The 21,548-nt window shown below is 61.7% G+C and overlaps 2 protein-coding genes across 2 annotated transcripts; both read left to right on the top strand.

Moving 5' to 3' along the window:
• Nucleotides 1–198: 198 nt before the first annotated feature.
• Nucleotides 199–5,041, top strand: LOC311164846 (uncharacterized protein; the record flags this gene model as incomplete). Its single annotated transcript, XM_084224473.1, has 4 exons — nt 199–267; nt 1,119–1,377; nt 2,606–4,581; nt 5,021–5,041. 4 exons carry the CDS (start codon nt 199–201, stop codon nt 5,039–5,041), a joined length of 2,325 nt encoding a protein of 774 aa, XP_084080599.1.
• Nucleotides 5,042–5,112: 71 nt separating this feature from the next.
• ADAT3 (adenosine deaminase tRNA specific 3) lies at nt 5,113–8,354 on the top strand. Its single transcript, XM_084224445.1, has 2 exons — nt 5,113–6,898; nt 7,085–8,354. Exon 1 carries the CDS (start codon nt 5,131–5,133, stop codon nt 6,865–6,867), a length of 1,737 nt encoding a protein of 578 aa, XP_084080571.1. The 5' UTR covers nt 5,113–5,130; the 3' UTR covers nt 6,868–6,898; nt 7,085–8,354.
• The last annotated feature ends 13,194 nt before the right edge of the window (nt 8,355–21,548 follow it).

Raw genomic sequence — 21,548 nt, 5'->3', positions numbered from 1 at the left:
TGGTCCGAACTGGACTGAACTGGTGCCTGTGCTGGTCTGAACTGGTTTTGAACTGGTCTAAACTGGTCCGAACTGGTCGGAAGCGCCGCCGCGGCTCCTCCCGCCCGCCAGGGGGCGCTGCAGCCCCGGCCCCGCCCCCTCTCGTTGGTTCCGGTTTAAGCCCCGCCCCTCCGCGCGCTGATTGGCTGCGCGGGAGGAATGGGCGGGGCCAGAGCGGCGGCGGCGGCGCGGAAGCGACACGTGCGGGGAACTGGGAGCACTGGGACGGTACTGGGGGATACTGGGAGGGACTGGGGGGGACTGGGAGGGACTGGGGGATACTGGGGGGGACTGGGATGGAACTGGGGGGAACTGGGAGGGACTGGGAGAGGGACTGGGAGGGACTGGGATGGGATAATGGGATACTGGGATGGACTGGGAGGGACTGGGATGGACTGGGGGGGACTGGGAGGGAACTGGGGGATACTGGGATGGAACTGGGGGGGACTGGGAGGGACTGGGGGGGACTGGGAGGGACTGGGAGGGACTGGGGGATACTGGGATGGACTGGGGGATACTGGGAGGGACTGGGGGGGTCTGGGAATGAACTGGGATGGACTGGGAGGGACTGGGATGGGACTGGGGAGGAACTGGGAGGGACTGGGGGATACTGCGATGGAACTGGGGGGGACTGGGAAGGACTGGGATGGAACTGGGAGGGACTGGGGGATACTGGGAGGGACTGGGGGGGGACTGGGGGATACTGGGATGGACTGGGGGATACTGGGAGGGATTGGGATGGACTGGGAGGGAATTAGGGGGGACTGGGGGATACCGGGATGGACTGGGGGGGTCTGGGAATGAACTGGGATGGACTGGGAGGGACTGGGATGGGACTGGGATGGAACTGGGATGGGATAATGGGATACTGGGATGGAACTGGGATGGACCGGGAGGCGACTGGGATGAACTGGGAGGGAACTGGGATGAACTGGGAGATACTGGGATGGACTGGGGGATACTGGGATGAACTGGGGGGAACTGGGATGGAACTGGGAGGGACCTCATTAAGCCCCTCCCCCTAATCACCTCCCCATTAAGCCCCGCCCCACTAAGCCCCTCCCCCTCTCTCTCCCCAGGCCCCTCCCACCCTGGATTTGGGGGCGGGGTCTCCTCCCCTCCAGGCCCCTCCCCCTCCGCGGGCGGTGCCCTGGTGGGGGGAGGGGCGGGGGCGGGGCCTGCCGGTGCTGGGGGGATGGGCGGCGCCCCTGCTGCTGCCCCGGGAGACCCCGCGGCTGCTGCGGGCCCTGCCGCCCCTCCCCCACCTGCCCCACCTGAAACGGATCCGGGCGGGGCCCGAGGGGGCGGAGCTACTGCTGGGGCTGGACCACGCCCACGGTACTGGGAGGGACTGGGAGGAGACTGGGATGGACTGGGAGGGACTGGGAGGGGATTGGGGGGGGGACTGGGATAGAGTGGGAGGGGATTGGGGGGGACTGGGAGGGGATTGGGGGGACTGGGAGGGACTGGGAGGGGACTGGGATGGACTGGGAGGGGATTGGGGGGGACTGGGATGGGACTGGGAGGGGACTGGGAGGGGATTGGGGGGGGATTGGGGGGATACTGGTTTATACTGGGAGGGACTAGGAGGGACTGGGATGGGACTGGGAGGGACTGGGAGGGGATTGGGGGGGACTGGGATGGACTGGGAAGGGACTGGGAGGGGATTGGGAGGGACTGGGAGGGGACTGGGAGGGACTGGGAGGGGATTGGGGAGAACTGGGAGGGGATTGGGGGGGACTGGGAGGGGATTGGGGGGGACTGGGAGGGGACTGGGATGGACTGGGAGGGGATTGGGATGGACTGGGGGATACTGGGATGGACTGGGAGGGGACTGGGATGGGACTGGGAGGGGATTGGGATGGACTGGGAGGGACTGGGAGGGAACTGGGAGGGACTGGAAGGGACTGGGATGGACTGGGAGGGACTGGAAGGGAACTGGGAAGGGACTGGGATGGACTGGGAGGGGATTGGGGGGACTGGGAGGGGATTGGGGGTTACTGGTTTATACTGGGACAGACTGGGAGAGACTGGAGGGGACTGGTTTATACTGGGAGGGGTCTGGGAGCGGATTGGGGGGACTGGTTTATACTGGGAGGGGATTGGGGGGGGACTGGGAGGGACTGGGAGGGGATTTGGGGATACTGGTTTATACTGGGAGGGGATTTGGAGGGACTGGGATGTACTGGGAGAGGATTGGGGGACACTGGTTTATACTGGGAGGGATTGGGGGGGACTGGGGAAACTGGTTTATACTGGGACAGACTGGGAGGGGATTGGGGGAGGACTGGGGGATACTGGGAGGGGATTGCAGGACACTGGTTTATACTGGGAGGGGATTGGGGGGAACTGGGGAAACTGGTTTATACTGGGAGGGACTGGGATGGACTGGGGGTTACTGGTGTCACTGGGAACCCAAACTGGTGTCCCTGGGAGCCCTTACTGGGGGCACTGGGAGCCCTTACTGGGAGCCCTTACTGGTGTCACTGGGAGCCCTTACTGGTCTCACTGGGAGCCCTTACTGGGAGCACTGGGAGCCCTTACTGGTCTCACTGGTCTCGCACAGCCCCCATCGATTACATCGTTGTCGATGACGTCACCGATTACGTCACCGATTACGTCACCGCCACCCCCGGCGCTGAAACCTGGACCAGTAACACCAGTAACACCAGTGACACCAAGGCCACCAGTAAGACCAGTAACACCAGTAACACCAGTGACACCAAGGCCACCAGTGACACCAGTAAGACCAGTAAGACCAGTGCCACCACGGACTCCAATGGCACCAGTAACACCAGTAACACCAGTGCCACCAAGGACACCAGTAACACCAGTGCCACCAGTAAAACCAGTAAGACCAGTGCCACCAAGGACACCAAGGACACCAGTGCCACCAAGGCCACCAGTAACACCAGTAAGACCAGTAAGACCAGTGCCACCAAGGACTCCAATGACACCAGTGCCACCAGTGCCACCAGCGTGACGTGGGACTCTGAGGACCCCAGTTGGACCAGTTTGACCAGTAAGAGCAGCACCGCCGGTGTCCCCAGTGCCACCAGTGCCACCAGTTTGCCCAGTGCCCCTGGTGACTCCGATGTCCCCAGTGTCCCCAGTGCCACCAGTGTCCCCAGTGTCCCCAGTGCCACCAGTACCACCAGTGCCACCAGTGCCTTGAGTCCCAGTGACGGTTCTGGTGTCCCCAGTATCCCCAGTGCCACCAGTATGACCAGTTCAGCAGGTGACTCCAGTGTCCCCAGTGCCACCAGTGCCACCAGTGTCCCCAGTGCCACCAGTGCCATCAGTACCGGTGTCCCCAGTTCCCAGCTGGGTACCAAGGCCGTGTCCCCTGTCCCTCTGTCCGGCCCTGTCCCTCTGTCTGACCCTGTCCCTCTGTCCGGCCCTGTCCCTCTGTCCAACCCTGTCCCTCTGTCCGACCCTGTCCCCCTATCTGACCCTGTCCCTCTGTCCGACCCTGTCCCTCTGTCCGGCCCTGTCCCTCTGTCTGACCCTGTCCCTCTGTCCGGCCCTGTCCCTCTGTCCAACCCTGTCCCTCTGTCCGACCCTGTCCCCCTATCTGACCCTGTCCCTCTGTCCGACCCTGTCCCTCTGTCCAGCCCTGTCCCTCTGTCCGACCCTGTCCCTCTGTCCAACCCTGTCCTTCTGTCCAGCCCCGTCCCTCTGTCCAGCTCTGTCCCTCTGTCCAATGCCGTGTCCCCTGTCCCTCTGTCCGACCCCGTCCCTCTGTCCGGCCCTGTCCCTCTGTCCAGCCCCGTCCCTCTGTCCAGCCCTGTCCCTCTGTCCAGCCCCGTCCCTCTGTCCAGCCCTGTCCCTCTGTCCAGCCCCGTCCCTCTGTCCAGCTCTGTCCCTCTGTCCAATGCCGTGTCCCCTGTCCCTCTGTCCGACCCCGTCCCTCTGTCCGGCCCTGTCCCTCTGTCCAGCCCCGTCCCTCTGTCCAGCCCTGTCCCTCTGTCCAGCCCTGTCCCTCTGTCCAGCCCCGTCCCTCTGTCCAGCCCTGTCCCTCTGTCCGATGCCATGTCCCCTGTCCCTCTGTCCAGCCCTGTCCCTCTGTCCGATGCCATGTCCCCTGTCCCTCTATCCGACCCTGTCCCTCTGTCCGATGCCGTGTCCCCTGTCCCTCTATCCGACCCTGTCCCTCTGTCCGATGCCGTGTCCCCTGTCCCTCTGTCCAGCCCTGTCCCTCTGTCCAATCCTGTCCCTCTGTCCGATGCCGTGTCCCCTGTCCCTCCGTCCAGCCCTGTCCGTCCGTCCATCCCCGTCCCTCTGTCCGACCCCGCCCTGGGCGCGCCGTTCCGTGTCCGTCTGCCCGGCCGTGTCCCTCTGTCCGGCCCCGAGGCCGAGGCCGCCCGCCGGGCGGGGCTGTGGCCGTGGTGTGGCCGCGGCCCCGCCCGGGCGCCGCCCCCGGCGCTGTCCCCAAGGGAGGTGACAGTGGCACGGCTGGGCCTGGCGGTGGCGCGGGCGGCGGGGGCGGGGCGGGGGGCGGGGGCGGCGGCGCTGGACCCCCGGAGCGGGCGGGTGCTGGGGGTGGGGTGGGACCGGCGGGGGGACGCTGGGGACATTGGGGACATTGGGGACACTGGGGACACTGGGGACATTGGGGACAGGGGGTGGCACCCGCTGCGGCACGCCGCCATGGACTGCATCGCCCGCGTGGCACGGGCACGGTGCGGCCACCCGGGGGACAGCGGGGACAGGGACATGGGGACAGTGCGGTGTCACCGAGGGGACAGGGACACCAAGGACAGGGACATGGGGACAGCACGGTGTCACCAAGGGCGAGGGGACAGTGTGGGGACAGCACGGTGTCACCAAGGGGACAGCGGGGACAGGGACAGGGACATGGGGACAGCACGGTGTCACCAAGGGCGTGGGGACAGCGTGGGGACAGCACAGTGTCACCAAGGGCGAGGGGACACCAAGGACAGGGATGGGGACATGGGGACAGCACGGTGCGGCCACCCAGGGGACAGCGGGGACAGTGTAGGGACAGTGCGGTGTCACCAAGGGGACAGTGGGGACAGGGACATGGGGACAGCATGGTGTCACCACCCGGGGGACAGCGGGGACAGGGACATGGGGACAGCACGGTGTCACCAAGGGCATGGGGACAACCAAGACAGGGACATGGGGACAGCACGGTGTCACCAAGGGGACAGCGGGGACAGGGACAGGGACATGGGGACAGCATGGTGTCACCAAGGGCATAGGGACACCAAGGACAGGGATATGGGGACATCCGGGTGTCACCAAGGGGACGACAGGAACAGGGACATGGGGACTGCGCGGTGTCACCAAGGGGACAGCGGGGACAGGGACAAGGACATGAGGACAGCACGGTGTCACCAATGGCGTGGTGACATCAGGGATGGGGACAGCACGGCAGTGGCACGGTGTCACCAACGGCGCGGTGACATTGGCACTGGGCACGGGGACAGCACAGCGGTGGCACGGTGTCACCAACGGTGCGGTGACATTGGCACTGGGCACGGGGACAGCGCGGCGCTGGCACGGTGTCACCAACGGCGCGGTGACATCATCGCTGCGGGCAGTGACGTCACGGGGCTGGCACGGTGCGGCCACCGAGGGCGCGGTGGCATTGTCACCGGCCGGCGGAGGGGACACCCCGGGGACGGCGGCGTCGGGGCCAAGGTGGCCAAGGTCGGGGCTGGTGACGTCATCGCCGCTCGCGGTGACGTCATCGCCGGCCACGATGACGTCACCACGGGTGACGCCGACCCCGGGGACGTCCCCACGGACGAGCTCGAGGTCACCGCGGCCACCAAGCTCAGCGGGGACATCCCGGGGGTGGCCGAGGGCCCCGGTGCCACCCCTGGTGACAACAATGACGTCACCATGGACATCACGGGTCACGTGACCCCAGGAGCGGCCAAGTGCCCCGATGCCACCCCTGGTGACAATAATGACGTCATCGTGGACCTGATGGCTCACGTGACCCCAGGAGCGACCGAGTGGCCCGATGCCACCCCAGGTGCCACCCCAGGTGACAACAATGACGTCACCACGGACATCGCGGGTCACGTGACCCCAGGAGCGACCAAGCGCCCCGATACCACCCCTGGTGACACCGATGACGTCACCATGGACCTGACCGGTCATGTGACCCCAGGAGCGACCAAGTGCCCCAATGCCACCCCAGGTGACACCCCTGGTGACAACAATGACGTCACCATGGACATCACGGGTCACATGACCCGAGGAGCGACCAAATGCCCCGATGCCACCCCTGGTGACAACAATGACGTCACCACGGACATCACGGGTCACATGACCCCAGGAGTGACCAAGCGCCCCGATGCCACCCCAGGTGCCACCCCAGGTGACACCGATGATGTCACCGTCCCCCTAGACCTGCTGTCCCTCGGTGACGTCCCCATGGACCTGACCGGTTACGTCATCCCGGGGGCGGCCGAGTGCCCCGACGGTGCCACCCCCCCCGAAGGTGCCACCGGCCCGGGAGGTGCCACCGGCCCGGGAGGTGCCACCGGCCCGGGAGGTGCCACCGGATGGGGAGGTGACATCGATGACGTCACGGGCGGGTACCTGCTGTCGGGCTGTGACGTGTTCGTGACGCGCGAGCCGTGCGCGCTCTGCGCCATGGCCCTGCTGCACGCCCGCGTGCGCCGCGTCTTCTACGGCCAGCCCTGTCCCCAGGGCGCCTTGGGGACACGCTGGGGACTGCACGGCCACCCCCGGCTCAACCACCGCTACAGGGTGTGGCACCTGCCCCTAACTGGGCAAACTGGGAGCACTGGGAATGATGGGAATGACAGGAGCGATGGCAATCGGTGATTGGGGACACTGGGGACAGTGATTGGGGACAGTGACAGGGGACACTGGGGACACGATGGGGGCTTCACGGCCACCCCCGCCTCTACCACCGGTACAGGGTGTGGCACCTGCCCCTAACTGGGCAAACTGGGCAAACTGGGAGTGGTGGGAATTATGGGAATGACAGGAGCGATGGCAATCGGTGATTGGGGACACTGGGGACAGTGACAAGGGACAGTGATGGGACATTGGGGACACACTGGGGGCTGCACGGCCACCCCCAGCTCAACCACCGGTACAGGGTGTGGCACCTGCCCCTAACTGGGCAAACTGGGAGCACTGGGAGTGATGGGAATGACAGGAGCGATGGCAATCGGTGATTGGGGACACTGGGGATAGTAATTGGGGACAGTGACAGGGGACACTGGGGACACGATGGGGGCTTCACGGCCACCCCCAGCTCTACCACCGGTACAGGGTGTGGCACCTGCCCCTAACTGGGCAAACTGGGAGTGGTGGGAATTATGGGAATGACAGGAGCGATGGCAATCGGTGATTGGGGACACTGGGGACAGTGACAGGGGACATTGGGGACATCCTGGGGACTGCATGGCCACCCCCACCTCAATCACCTGTACTGGATGTGGCACCTGCCCCTAACTGGGCCAACTGGGAGCACTGGAAGCGCTGGGAATGATGGGAATGACAGGAGCGATGGCAATCGGTGATTGGGGACACTGGGGACAGTGACAGTGACGGGACAGTGATGGGACACTGGGGACAGTGACAGGGGACATTGGGGACACGCTGGGGGTTTCACGGCCACCCCCAGCTCTACCACCGGTACAGGGTGTGGCACCTGCCCCTAACTGGGCAAACTGGGAGCACTGGGAATGACGGGAGTGATGGCAATCAGTGATTGGGGATAATGGGGACAGTGATGGGACACTGGGGACAGAGCCAGGGGACAGTGATGGGACACTGGGGACAGTGATGTGACATTAGGGACATGCTGGGGACTGCACGGCCACCCCCGGCTCAACCACCGCTACAGGGTGTGGCACCTGCCCCTAACTGGGCAAACTGGGAGCACTGGGAGTGATGGGAATGACAGGAGCAATGGCAATCGGTGATTGGGGACACTGGGGACAGTAATTGGGGACAGTGACAGGGGACACTGGGGACACGATGGGGGCTTCACGGCCACCCCCAGCTCTACCACCGGTACAGGGTGTGGCACCTGCCCCTAACTGGGCAAACTGGGAGCGCTGGGAATGATGGGAATGACAGGAGCGATGGCAATCGGTGATTGGGGACACTGGGGACAGTGACTGGGGACAGTGATGGGACATTGGGGACAGTGATGGGACACTGGGGACACGCTGGGGGCTGCACGGCCACCCCCAGCTCAACCACGGCTACAGGGTGTGGCACCTGCCGCTAACTGGGCAAACTGGGAGCACTGGGAATGATGGGAATGATGGCAATCGGTGATTGGGGACATTGGAAATGGGACATAGGGGACACTGGGGACAGTGATGTGACATTGGGGACATCCTGGGGGCTTCAAAGCTACCCCCGCCTCAATCACCCCTAACTGGGTAAACTGGGAGCACTGGGAGCCCTTCAAACCAGCGACTAAATTCAACAATTAAAATTTCTTTTTGAGAGATTTTCGCGTTTGGTTTTGCTTTTCTTTCAGTTTTTCGGTGCCATCTCCCGGTGGTGGCACCTCCTGGTGGCTTTGGGGACATTGGGGACATCAATTCCGGGAAAAGAAACCCAAAAAACCCCAAAACGAAACCAAAACTCTCCAAACTCCTCCCTCGGGATGTCCCCAGGGTCGTTCCCCCCGCCTCGCTGGTGACACCTCGGTGGTGGGGACACATGTGTCACCTCCCCATAGGTGGCCCCCCCAGTCCCTCCCAGTGCCACCCCTGCGGTCACTGTCCCCAGCCCCGGTGTCACCCAACCATGGCCACCATCACCCAGCCACGGCCATTGTCACCCAGCCACGGCCATTGTCACCCAACCACATCCATTGTCACCCAGCCACGGCCATTGTCACCCAACCATGGCCACCATCACCCAGCCACGGCCATTGTCACCCAACCACGGCCCTTGTCACCCAGCCACGGCCATTGTCACCCAGCCATGACTACCATGACCCAACCACGGCCATTGTCACCCAACCACGGCCATTGTCACCCAGCCATGTCCATTGTCACCCAACCATGGTCATTGTCACCCAGCCACGGCCACCATCACCCAACCACGGCCACCATCGCCCAACCACGGCCATTGTCACCCAACCACGGCCACCACGACCCAACCACAGCCACCATTACCCGACCATGACCCAACCGCGGCCATTGTCACCCAACCACGGCCACCATCGCCCAACCATGACCGGCACAACCCAACCACGGCCACCATGACCCAACCATGACCCAACCATGGCCATTGTCACCCAACCACGGCCACCATCGCCCAACCACGGCCATTGTCACCCAGCCACGGGCAATGCCGCCCAACCATGGCCACCATGACCCAACCACGGCCATTGTCACCCAACCACGGCCACCATCGCCCAACCACCGCTGCCATCGCCCAACCACGGCCACCATCGCCCAACCACGGCCATTGTCACCCAACCACGGCCACCACGACCCAACCACAGCCACCATCACCCGACCATGACCCAACCACAGCCATTTTCACCCAACCACAGCCACCATCGCCCAACCACGGCCATTGTCACCCAGCCACGGGCAATGCCACCCAACCATGGCCACCATGACCCAACCACGGCCATTGTCACCCAACCACGGCCACCATCACCCAACCACGGCCACCATCGCCCAACCACGGCCATTGTCACCCAACCACGGCCACCATCGCCCAACCATGACCGCCACAACCCAACCACGACCACCATGACCCAACCATGACCCAACCACGGCCATTGTCACCCAGCCACGGGCAATGCCACCCAACCATGGCCACCATCACCCAACCATGGCCACCATCGCCCAACCACGGCCACCATCGCCCAACCATGGCCATTGTCACCCAGCCACGGGCAATGCCGCCCAACCATGGCCACCATGACCCAACCACGGCCATTGTCACCCAACCACGGCCACCATCGCCCAAACATGGCCACCATCGCCCAACCACGGCCACCATCGCCCAACCACGGCCATTGTCACCCAACCACGGCCACCACGACCCAACCACAGCCACCATCACCCGACCATGACCCAACCACGGCCATTTTCACCCAACCACAGCCACCATCGCCCAACCATGACCGCCACAACCCAACCACGACCACCATCACCCAACCATGACCCAACCACGGCCATTGTCACCCAACCACAGCCACCATCGCCCAACCATGACCGCCACAACCCAACCACGACCACCATCACCCAACCATGACCCAACCACGGCCATTGTCACCCAACCACAGCCACCATCCCCCAACCACGGCCATTGTCACCCAGCCATGGCCATTGTCACCCAACCACGGCCACCATCACCCAACCATGACCACCATCACCCAACCATGACCCAACCACAGCCATTGTCACCCAACCACGGCCATTGTCACCCAAGCATGACCCAACCACGGCCACCATCATCCAACCATGGCCACCATGACCCAAGCATGACCCAACCACGGCCACCATCGCCCAACCACGGCCATTGTCACCCAACCACGACCCAACCACGGCCATTGTCACCCAACCACGGCCATTGTCACCCAACCACGGCCATTGTCACCCAACCACGACCCAACCACGGCCATTGTCACCCAACCACGGCCATTGTCACCCAACCACGACCCAACCACGGCCATTGTCACCCAACCATCACCCAACCATGGCCATTGTCACCCAACCACGACCCAACCACGGCCATTGTCACCCAACCATGGCCATTGTCACCCAACCACGACCCAACCACGGCCATTGTCACCCAACCATCACCCAACCATGGCCATTGTCACCCAACCACGACCCAACCACGGCCATTGTCACCCAACCACGGCCATTGTCACCCAACCACGACCCAACCACGGCCATTGTCACCCAACCATCACCCAACCACGGCCATTGTCACCCAACCACGACCCAACCACGGCCACCATGACCCAACCATGACCCACCCACGGCCATTGTCACCCAACCACGGCCATTGTCACCCAACCACGACCCAACCACGGCCATTGTCACCCAACCACGACCCAACCACGGCCATTGTCACCCAACCATCACCCAACCACGGCCATTGTCACCCAACCACGACCCAACCACGGCCATTGTCACCTGTCCGGGCTCGCTGTTGTTTGTCTGTCCCTGCCCAGACAAGGGTGAGATGGTTTCGCTCCCCGGGCTCCAAAGTCGAGGCTGGACTCTCAGGTTTTTGGTCTTCAAGGTTGTTTTTCATTTCTTATCTACAAAAATTTTCTTTCCGCTCAGCAAGGCAGCCAAAGGCACTCTGACCGCCCACGGGGCACTGGGAGCACTGGGGGGTTACTGGGAGGGCACTGACGTTACTGGGGGATACTGGGAGGGCACTGGGAGGGCACTGGGGGATTACTGGGAGCACTGGGAGGGGACTGGGAGCACTGGGAGGGCACTGGGGGGTTACTGGGAGGGGACTGGGAGCACTAGGAGGGCACTGGGGGTTACTGGGACGGGACTGGGAGCACTGGGAGGGCACTGGGGGGTTACTGAGAGGGCACTGGGAAGGCACTGGGAGGGCAGTGGGGGGTAACGGGGAGCACTGGGGGGATACTGGGAGGGCACTGGGGGATACTGGGAGCACTGGGGGGTTACTGGGAGGGCAGTGGGGGGTTACTGGGAGCACTGGGGGGTTACTGGGAGGGCACTGACATTACTGGGGGATATTGGGAGGGCACTTGGAGGGCACTGGGGGATTACTGGGAGCACTGGGAGGGCACTGGGGGATTACTGGGAGCACTGGGGGGTTACTGGGAGGGCACTGACGTTACTGGGGGATCTGGGGGATACTGGGAGGACACTGGGGGGTTACTGGGAGGGGACTGGGAAGGCACTAGGAGCACTGGGGGATACTGGGAGGGCACTGGGGGGTTACTGGGAGCACTCGGGGGATACTGGGAGGGGACTGGGAAGGCACTAGGAGCACTGGGGGATACTGGGAGGGCACTGGGGGATACTGGGAGCACTGGGGGGTTACTGGGAGCACTGGGGGGATACTGGGAGGGCACTGGGGCAGCTGCAGGGGTTAGTGGGAGCACTGGGAGGGCACTGGGGGTTACTGGGAGTACTGGGAGGGCACTGGGAGGATACTGGGACCATACTGGGAGCATACTGGAAGTCCTGGGGGCATACTGGGGGGATACTGGGAGGGCACTGGGGGGTTACTGGGAGGGCACTGGGGGGTTACTGGGAGGGCACTGGGAGCACTGGGAGGGCACTGGGAGCACTGGGAGGGCACTGGGGGGTTACTGGGAGCAGTGGGGGGTTACTGGGAGGGCACTGGGGGGTTACTGGGAGGGCACTGGGAGCACTGGGAGGGCACTGGGAGCACTGGGAGGGCACTGGGGGGTTACTGGGAGCAGTGGGGGGATACTGGGAGGGCACTGGAGCAGCAGCAGGGGTTACTGGGAGGGCACTGGAGGGTTACTGGGAGGGCACTGGGGGTTACTGGGAGCACTGGGAGGGCACTGGGAGCACTGGGAGGGAACTGGGGGGTTACTGGGAGGGCACTGGGGGTTACTGGGGGATACTGGGAGGGCACTGGGAGGGCACTGGGGGGAAACTGGGAGGGCACTGGGACCCTACTGGGAGCATTTGGGGGTTACTGGGAGTCCTGAGGGGATACTGGGAGAGCACTGGGGGATACTGAGGGATACTGGGAGGGCACTGGGGGGTTACTGGGAGATACTGGGAGGGCACTGGGAGGACAGTGGGGGATACTGGGAGAGCACTGGGGGATACTGAGGGATACTGGGAGGGCACTGGGGGGTTACTGGGAGCACTGGGAGGGCACTGGGAGGACACTGGGGGTTGGGCATCACCGCAGTTTAAATCTCCCAACCCAGTTTAAACCAGTACAAACCAGTTTAACCCATTATCAAACCATTTCCCGCGCCGCACGCGATGACGTCACCCCATTCCCATAAGAAGCAAGGGGGCGTGTCCGCCCTACCCACGTGACCCCAAACCCCTCCCCCCGCGGTCCATCCCGCCCTGACCCCGCGCAGGCGCAATCAGAGTGGTGGGCGTGGCGCGGGCTTTGTTGCGAGCGCCCATTGCGCCGGCCCGGCGTGACGTAATCACGTAACGAGACACGTCATCGCGCACGCGCTCATCACGCGCTGCCCGCAATGGCGGGGCAGGTCAGGATGTACCGCACTGACGATACCGGAACATGGCGGCCCCGCGATCCCAACCCTCGGCACCGCCACCGAGCTCACGGCGACACCGCCCCGACCGCACCGGGACACCGGGAGGACACCGGCGCCACCCCCCCGACACGACCCGCCCGGTCCCGCCGCGACTCGACCCCGTTTTGGGGGGGTTTGAGCCCAAAATGCGGCGCGGTTTGCTCCCAGGGTGCACCGCGCGGGGGATTTGCATGGAAGGAGGGATTGGAGCGGTTAAAATAGGGTTGGGCGGAGCGAGGGGGGGAAAAGGGAGGGCGGGGGGGGTTTGGGGGGGGTCAAGGGAGTTTTGGGGTCCCCCAGGCCGATTTTTGGGTGGGGATTTTGGGGTCCCCCAGGTGGATTTTTGGGGGGATTTTGGGGTCCCCCAGGCCGATTTTTTGGGGGGATTTTGGGGTCCCCCAGGCCGATTTTTGGGGGGTTCCGGGGGGGTTTTGGGAGGGGATTTTGGGGTCCCCCAGGCCCCCTGTGGAGGCTTTGGGGTCCCTGTGGGGTTTTGGGGGGTCCCTGTGGAAGTTTTGGGGTCCCTGAGGGGGTTTTGGGTTCTCTGTGGAGGTTTGGGGCTCCCCGAGAGGGTTTTGGGGTCCCTGTGGGGATTTGGGGACCCTCCCGAGAGGATTTTGGGGTCATTGTGGGGGATTTGGGGGTCCCCGAGAGGGTTTTGGGGGTCCCTGAGGGGATTTTGGGGTCCCTGAGATGGTTTTGGGGTCCCTGTCGGAGTTTTGGGGGTCCCTGTGGAGGTTTTGGGGTCCCTGTCGGAGTTTTGGGGGTCCCTGTGGAGGTTTTGGGGATCCCTGAGGGGGTTTTGGGGATCCTGTGGGAGTTTTTGGGGTCCCTGAGGTGGTTTTGGGGTCCCCGAGAGGGTTTTGGGGTCCCTGAGGGGGTTTTTGGGGTCCCTGAAAGGATTTTGGGGTCCCTGTAGGGGTTTTGGGGGGTCCCTGTGGAGGTTTTGGGGTCCCCGAGAGGGTTTTGGGGTCATTGTGGAGGTTTTGGGGATCCTGAGAGGGTTTTGGGGTCCCCAGGAGGGTTTTGGGGTCTCTGTGGGGTTTTTGGGGTCCCTGTAGGGGTTTTGGGGGGTCCCTGAGTGGGAGTTTGGGGGGCACCAAGCGGTTTTGGGGGTCCCCCCGAAGAGTTTTGGGGTCCTCGAGAGGGTTTTGGGGGTCCTGCGGGGGTTTTGGGGTCCCTGTGGGGGTTCTGGGGGTCCCTGATTGGGAGTTTTGGGGTCCTCGAGGGGGTTTTGGGGATCCTGAGGGGGTTTTGGGGTCCCCGAGAGGGTTTTGGGGTCCCTGAAAGGATTTTGGGGACCCCCAGGAGAATTTTTGGGACCCCTGGAAGAATTTTGGGGACCCCCAGGAAGATTTTAGGGACCCCTGAAAGAATTTTGGGACCCCCACGAGAATTTTGGGACCCCCCCAAAATAATCTCGGCCTTGGGCTCAAAAATTTTTGGGGTCCCCCCCCCGAAATTTCTACCCCCACCCCAAAATCCCCTCCCCCCCAATTCCCGCCCGTCGCTCTCCCAGCATGCCCCGCGGCGCTCATTTGCATGAGGGGCGTGGCCACGGCTGTTTTCGCGCCAAAAAAGTAAAAAAAAATCGAATTTATTGACAAATTTTGGGGGGTTTGGGGGGATTTTGGATTTTTGGGGACCCTCGGGGGGTTTTGGGGTCCCCCAGGCCGATTTTTGGGGGGAATTTGGGATTTTTGGGGATCCCCGGGGAGATTTTGGGGTCCCCCAAGCTGATTTTGGGGGGATTTTGGATTTTTGGGGGGATTTGGGGATTTTTGGGGGTTCCCGGGGGGGGATTTTGGGGACCCCAAGCTGATTTTTTGGGGGGATTTTGGATTTTTGGGGGGATTTTGGATTTTTGGGGATCCCCGGGTGGGTTTTGGGGATCCCCAGGCTGATTTTGGGGGGATTTTGGATTTTTGGGGGGATTTTGGATTTTTGGGGATCCCCGGGGGGGTTTTGGGGTCCCCCAGGCCGATTTTTGGGGGATTTTGGGGTCCCCCAGGTGGATTTTTGGGGGGGATTTTGGGGTCCCCCAGGTCGATTTTTTGGGGGGGGATTTTGGGGTCCCCCAGGCCGATTTTTGGGGGGTTCCGGGAAGGTTTTGGGGGGGGATTTTGGGGACCCCCAGGCTGATTTTTTGGGGGATTTTGGGGTTCCCCGGGCTGATTTTTTTGGGGGATTTTGGGGTTCCCCGGGCTGATTTTTTTGGGGGATTTTGGGGTCCCCCAGGTGGATTTTTGGGGGGTTTCGGGGGGGTTTCGGGGGGGATTTTGGGGACCCCCAGGCCGATTTTTGGGTGGGGATTTTGGGGTCCCCCAGGCCGATTTTGGGGGGAATTTTGGGGTCCCCCAAGGCCGATTTTTGGGGGGTTTCGGGGGGGATTTTGGGGTCTCCCAGGCCGATTTTTTGGGGGGATTTTGGGGTCCCCCAGGCGGATTTTTGGGGGGATTTTTGGGGTCCCCCCAGGCCGATTTTTGGGGGGATTTTTGGGGTCCCCCAAGCCGATTTTTGGGGGGTCCCGGGGGGGATCCGGGGCTCTCACAGCGCCCCCCGGTGGCAGAGCAGGACCCGGCCCAGCAGCAGCAGCTCCGTCACGGCCGGGGGGACACTGAGGGGGATTGGGGGGTCAGGGGGGGTCCCCAAAATCCCCTCCAGGATTTGGGGATCCCCAAAATCCCCCCGAACCCCCCCAGGACTCACCTGAGCGCCAGCGTGGCCCAGAGGGCGGCGCCGTCCCAGGCCTCGAGCCAGCCCAGGGTGAGCCCCAGGGCGGCGCCCCCGTGAACCCCCAGAGCTGGGGAGGGGGCATCGGAAAACACCCCAAAATCTGGGATCCCCCCCCAAATCAGAGAGACCCCCCCCAAATCAGAGAGACCCCCCCAAAAATCAGGGACCCCCCCAAAATCCCAAAGATCCCCTCAAATCCCCCCAAATTTCCCTTGAAATTACCCCAAAATTCCCTCAAATCCCCCAAAATTCCCCAAAATTGCCCCAAAATTCCCCCCAAAACCCCCAAAATTCCCCCCAAATTCCTCCAAATTCCCCAAAATTCCACCCCAATCCCCCCAAATTTCCCCCAAATCCCCCCCAAGTTCCCCCCTAAATCCCCCCAAATTCCACCCCAAATTCCCCCAAATCCCCCCAAATCCCCCCAAATTCCACCCCAATCACCCCAAATTCCCCCAAATCCCCCCCAAATCCCCCCCAAAACCCCCCAAAATTCCCCCCAAATTCCTCCAAATCCCCCAAATCATCCCCAAATTCTGCCTCAAATCCCCCCAAATTACCCCCAAAATTCCCCCAAATCCCCCAAAATTCCCCCAAATTCCACCCCAATCACCCCAAATTCCCCCAAATCCCCCCCAAATCCCCCCCAAAACCCCCCAAAATTCCCCAAATTCCTCCAAATCCCCCAAATCATCCCCAAATTCTGCCTCAAATCCCCCCAAATTACCCCCAAAATTCCCCCAAATCCCCCCAAAATTCCCCCAAATTCCACCCCAATCACCCCAAATTCCCCCAGATTCCCCAAATTCCCCCCAAATCCCCCCAAATCCCCCCCAAATTCCCCCCAAATTCCGCCCCAATCACCCCAATTCCTCCCCAAATTCCTCCAAATCCTCCCAAAATCCCCCAAATCCCCCCAAATCCCCCAAATTCCCAAAATTCCCCCCAAAATCCCCCAAAATCCCTCAAATTCCCCAAATTCCCCAAATCCACCAAATTCCACCCCAATCACCCCCAAAATCCACCCAAAATTCCCCAAATTTCCCCAAATTTCCCCAAATCCCCCCAATTCCCCCAAATCCCCCAAATTCCCCCCCAAATCCCCCAAAATCCCCCAAATACCCCCCAATATCCCCCCAAATCACCCCCAAATTCCCCAAATCCCCCCAAATTCCCCCAAAATTCCCCCCAAATCCCCCCAAATCCCCCAAAATTCCCCCAAATCCTCCCAAAATCCCCCAAATCCACCCAAATTCCCCCAAATTCCCCAAATTCCCCTCAAAATTCCCTCAAATTCCCCCAAATCCCCCTAAAATCCCCCCAAATCCCCCCAAAATTCCCCCAAAATTCCCCCCAAATCCCCCCAAATCCCCCAAATTTTCCCAAATTCCCCCAAACCCCCCAAAATTCCCCAAATTCCCCCAAATTTCCCCAAATTCTCCAAATTCCCCCAAATCCCCCCAAATTCTGCCCCAATCACCCCAATTCCCCCCAAATTCTGCCTCAAATCCCCCCAAATTCCCCCAATCCCCCAAATTATCCCAAATCCCCCCAAAATTCCCCCAAATTCCACCCAATCACCCCAAATCCCCCCTGAAATCCCCCAAATCCCCCCCCAAATCCCCCCAAAATTCCCCCAAATTCCGCCCCAATCACCCCAATTCTCCCCAAAATTGCCCCAAATTTCCCTCAAATCCCCCAAATTACCCCAAAATTCCACCCCAATCACCCCAAATTCCCCCAAATTCCCCCCAAATCCCCCAAAATTCCCCCAAAATCCCCCCAAATTCCCCCAAATCCCCCCCAAATTCCCCCCAAATCCCGCAAAATTACCCCAAAATTCCCCCAAATCCCCCCAAATTCCGCCCCAATCACCCCAAACCCCCCTGAAATCCCCAAAATCCCCCCCAAATCCCCCCAAATTCTCCCAAATCCCCCCAAAATTCCCCCAAATTCCCCAAATCCCCCCAAATTGCCCCAAAATTCCCCAAATCCCCCCCAAATCCACCCAAATTTCCCCAAATTCCCCCAAATCCCCCCCAAATTCCCCCAAATCCCCCAAAATCTCTCCAAAATCCCCCCAAATTCCACCCCAATCACCCAAATTCCCCCAAAATTCTGCCGAAATCCCCAAAATCCCCCCCAAATTCCCCAAAATTTCCCCAAATCCCCCCCAAATCCTCCCAAAATTCAGCCCAAATCCCCCCAAAACCCCCCCAAATTTCCCCAAATCCCCCCCAAATTCCCCCCAAATTCCACCCCAATCACCCCAAATTCCCCCAAATTCCCCCCAAATCCCCCCAACACTCCCCAAATTCCCCCAAATCCACCCAAATCCCCCCAAATTCTCCCAAATTCCAACCCAATCACCCCAATTCCCCCAAAATTCCCCCAATCCCCCCAATATCCCCCAAATCCCCCCAAAATTACCCCAAAATTACCCCAAATTACCCCAAATTCAGCCCATAACCCCCCAAATTTCTCCCCAAATCCCCCCCAAAATCCCCCCCAAAATCCCCCCCAAATTCCCCCATTTTGGGGTCCCCCCCTTTTCGGGGTCCCCCCCCCCTTTTCGGATCCCCCCCCTTTTCGGATCCCCCCCCCATTTTCGGATCCCCCCCCCCTTTTCGGATCCCCCCCCCCATTTTCGGATCCCCCCCCATTTTCGGGTCCCCCCCATTTTTGGGGTCCCCCCCCATTTTTGGGGTCCCCCCAATTTTTGGGGTCCCCCCCAGGATACATCCCAGGCTCTGTCCCGGGTGGAACATGGAGACCCCCGAGAAGAACCCCAAAAATTCCACCCCGAGCAGCGCCAGGGACCCCCCGAGGGCCCCCCAAAACCTGTGAGGAGAAAAAAGGGGGGGTCAGGAATGGGGGGGACCCCAAAATCCACCAAAATCCCCCCAAAATCCCCCAAAATCCACCAAAATCCCCCCAAAATCCACCCAGGGACCCCAAAATTCCCTCTGGGACCCCCGAAATCCACCCCAGGGACCCCAAAATCCCCCAAAATCCCCCAAAATCCACCCTGGGATCCCCCAAAATCCACCCAGGGACCCCAAAATTCACCCAGGGACCCCCAAATCCCCCCAAAATCCATCCCTGGGACCCCAAAATCCCCCAAAATTCACCCAGGGACCCCAAAATCCACCCAGGGACCCCCAAAATCCCCCAAAATCCCCCCAAAATCCCCCCCAAAATCCATCCCAGGGACCCCAAAATCCACCCCAGGGACCCCCCGAGGGCCCCCCAAAACCTGCGGGGGGGAAAAGGGGGGTCAGGAATGGGGGGGACCCCAAAATCCACCAAAATCCCCCCAAAATCCACCCCAGGGACCCCAAAATCCACCCCAGGGACCCCAAAATCCCCCAAAATCCCCCCAAAATCCCCCCAAAATCCATCCCTGGGACCCCCAAATTCCCCAAAATCCGCCAAAATCACCCCAAAATCCACCCCAGGGACCCCAAAATCCCCCAAAATCCCCCCAAAATCCCCCAAAATCCCCCCAAAATCCCCCCAAAATCCACCCAGGGACCCCCAAAATCCCCCAAAATCCACCCAGGGACCCCAAAATCCACCCAGGGACCCCCAAAATCCATCCCTGGGATCCCCCAAAATCCACCCAGGGACCCCAAAATTCACCCAGGGACCCCCAAATCCCCCCAAAATCCATCAGGGACCCCAAAATCCCCCATACTGGTCTGTACTGGGGCTATACTGGTCTGTACTGGTCTGTACTGGGGCCATACTTGGAGCACTGGTCTATGCTGGTTCCATACTGGTTCCATACTGGTCTGCACTGGTCTGTACTGGTGCCATACTGGTGTCATACTGGTCTGTACTGGTGCCACACTGGTGCCATACTGGTCTGTACTGGTCTGCACTGGTGCCATACTGGTCTGTACTGGTGCCATACTGATCTATACTGGTGCCCTACTGGTTCCATACTGGTCTGTACTGGTTCCATACTGGTCTGTACTGGTCTGTACTGGTGCCATACTGGTCTGTACTGGTCTGTACTGGTGCCGTACTGGTCTGCACTGGTCTGCACTGGTTCCGTACTGGTCTGTACTGGTGCCATACTGCTCTGTACTGGTTCATACTGGTCTGTACTGGTTCATACTGGTTCCATATTGGTCTGTACTGGTTCCCACTGGTGCCATACTGGTCTGTACTGGTTCCCACTGGTGCCATACTGGTCTGTACTGGTGCCATACTGGTCTGTACTGGTCTGCACTGGTTCCATACTGGTCTGTACTGGTCTGTACTGGTGCCACACTGGTCTGTACTGGTTCCCACTGTTTCCATACTGGTTCTATACTGGTTCCATACTGGTCTGTACTGGTTCCCACTGTTTCCATACTGGTCTGTACTGGGCTATGCTGGTTCCATACTGGTCTGTACTGGTGCCACACTGGTCTGTACTGGTGCCATACTGGTCTGTACTGGGCTATGCTGGTTCCATACTGGTGCCATACTGGTCTGTACTGGTCTGTACTTGTTCTATACTGGAGCCACACTGGTCTGTACTGGTCTGTACTGGTCTGTACTAGTTCCATACTGGTCTGTACTGGTTCGCACTGGTTTCACTCACCCGGGCTCCAGCTCCCCCGAGGGGCTCCTGGGGGGGTCCTGAAGGGGGAAAGGGGCGGAGTCAGACCCGGACACACCCACCCTGGGTCCCCAATGCTCCTCCCCCTCCCTCCCTCCTTGCCCCTCCCCCTTTTCTACTTCTCCCACCCCATTTGGCCCCGCCCACCTCCTTTAACCCCGCCCCTCCCACTTTGGCCCCTCCTACCCCCTTAGCCCCGCCCACCCTGAATAGCCTTGACCCCGCCCACCCCAGCAGCAGCTCCAGGTGCTCCTATCGCCCCTCCCTGTTAGGCCACGCCCCTTTTAACCAGACCCCGCCCACCCCAGCAGCAGCCCCAGGTGCTCCTATTGCCCCTCCCTGTTAGGCCACGCCCCCTTTCGGCCCTGACCCCGCCCATCCGGAGCAGCAGCCCCAGGTGCTCCTATTGGCCCTCCCCGTTAGGCCACGCCCCTTTTCGGTCCTGACCCCGCCCATCCAGAGCAGCAGCCCCAGGTGCTCCTATCGCCCCTCCCCGTTAGGCCACGCCCCCTTTCAGCCCTGACCCCGCCCATCCAGAGCAGCAGCCCCAGGTGCTCCTATCGCCCCTCCCCGTTAGGCCACGCCCCCTTTCAGCCCTGACCCCGCCCATCCAGAGCAGCAGCCCCAGGTGCTCCTATTGCCCCTCCCTGTTAGGCCACGCCCCCTTTCGGCCCTGACCCCGCCCATCCGGAGCAGCAGTCCCAGGTCCTCCTATTGCCCCGCCCCTTTTAGCCCTGACCCCGCCCATCCAGAGCAGCAGCCCCAGGTGCTCCTATCGCCCCTCCCCGTTAGGCCACGCCCCCTTTCGGTCCTGACCCCGCCCATCCGGAGCAGCAGCTCCAGGTGCTCCTATCACCCCTCCCCGTTAGGCCACGCCCCCTTTCGGTCCTGACCCCGCCCATCCGGAGCAGC

This window comes from Fringilla coelebs (genome assembly GCF_963513975.1).
Source record: "Fringilla coelebs genome assembly, chromosome: 38".
NCBI classification, from domain to species: domain Eukaryota; kingdom Metazoa; phylum Chordata; class Aves; order Passeriformes; family Fringillidae; genus Fringilla; species Fringilla coelebs.
Note: the sequence above shows the minus strand (reverse complement) of the source record. Positions and strands in the feature narration are given on the sequence as shown.

Coding starts and splice junctions, on each gene's coding strand:
- ADAT3 (XM_084224445.1), top strand. CDS start 5,131: ATGGGGACAGCACGGTGTCACCAAGGGCATGGGGACAACCAAGACAGG.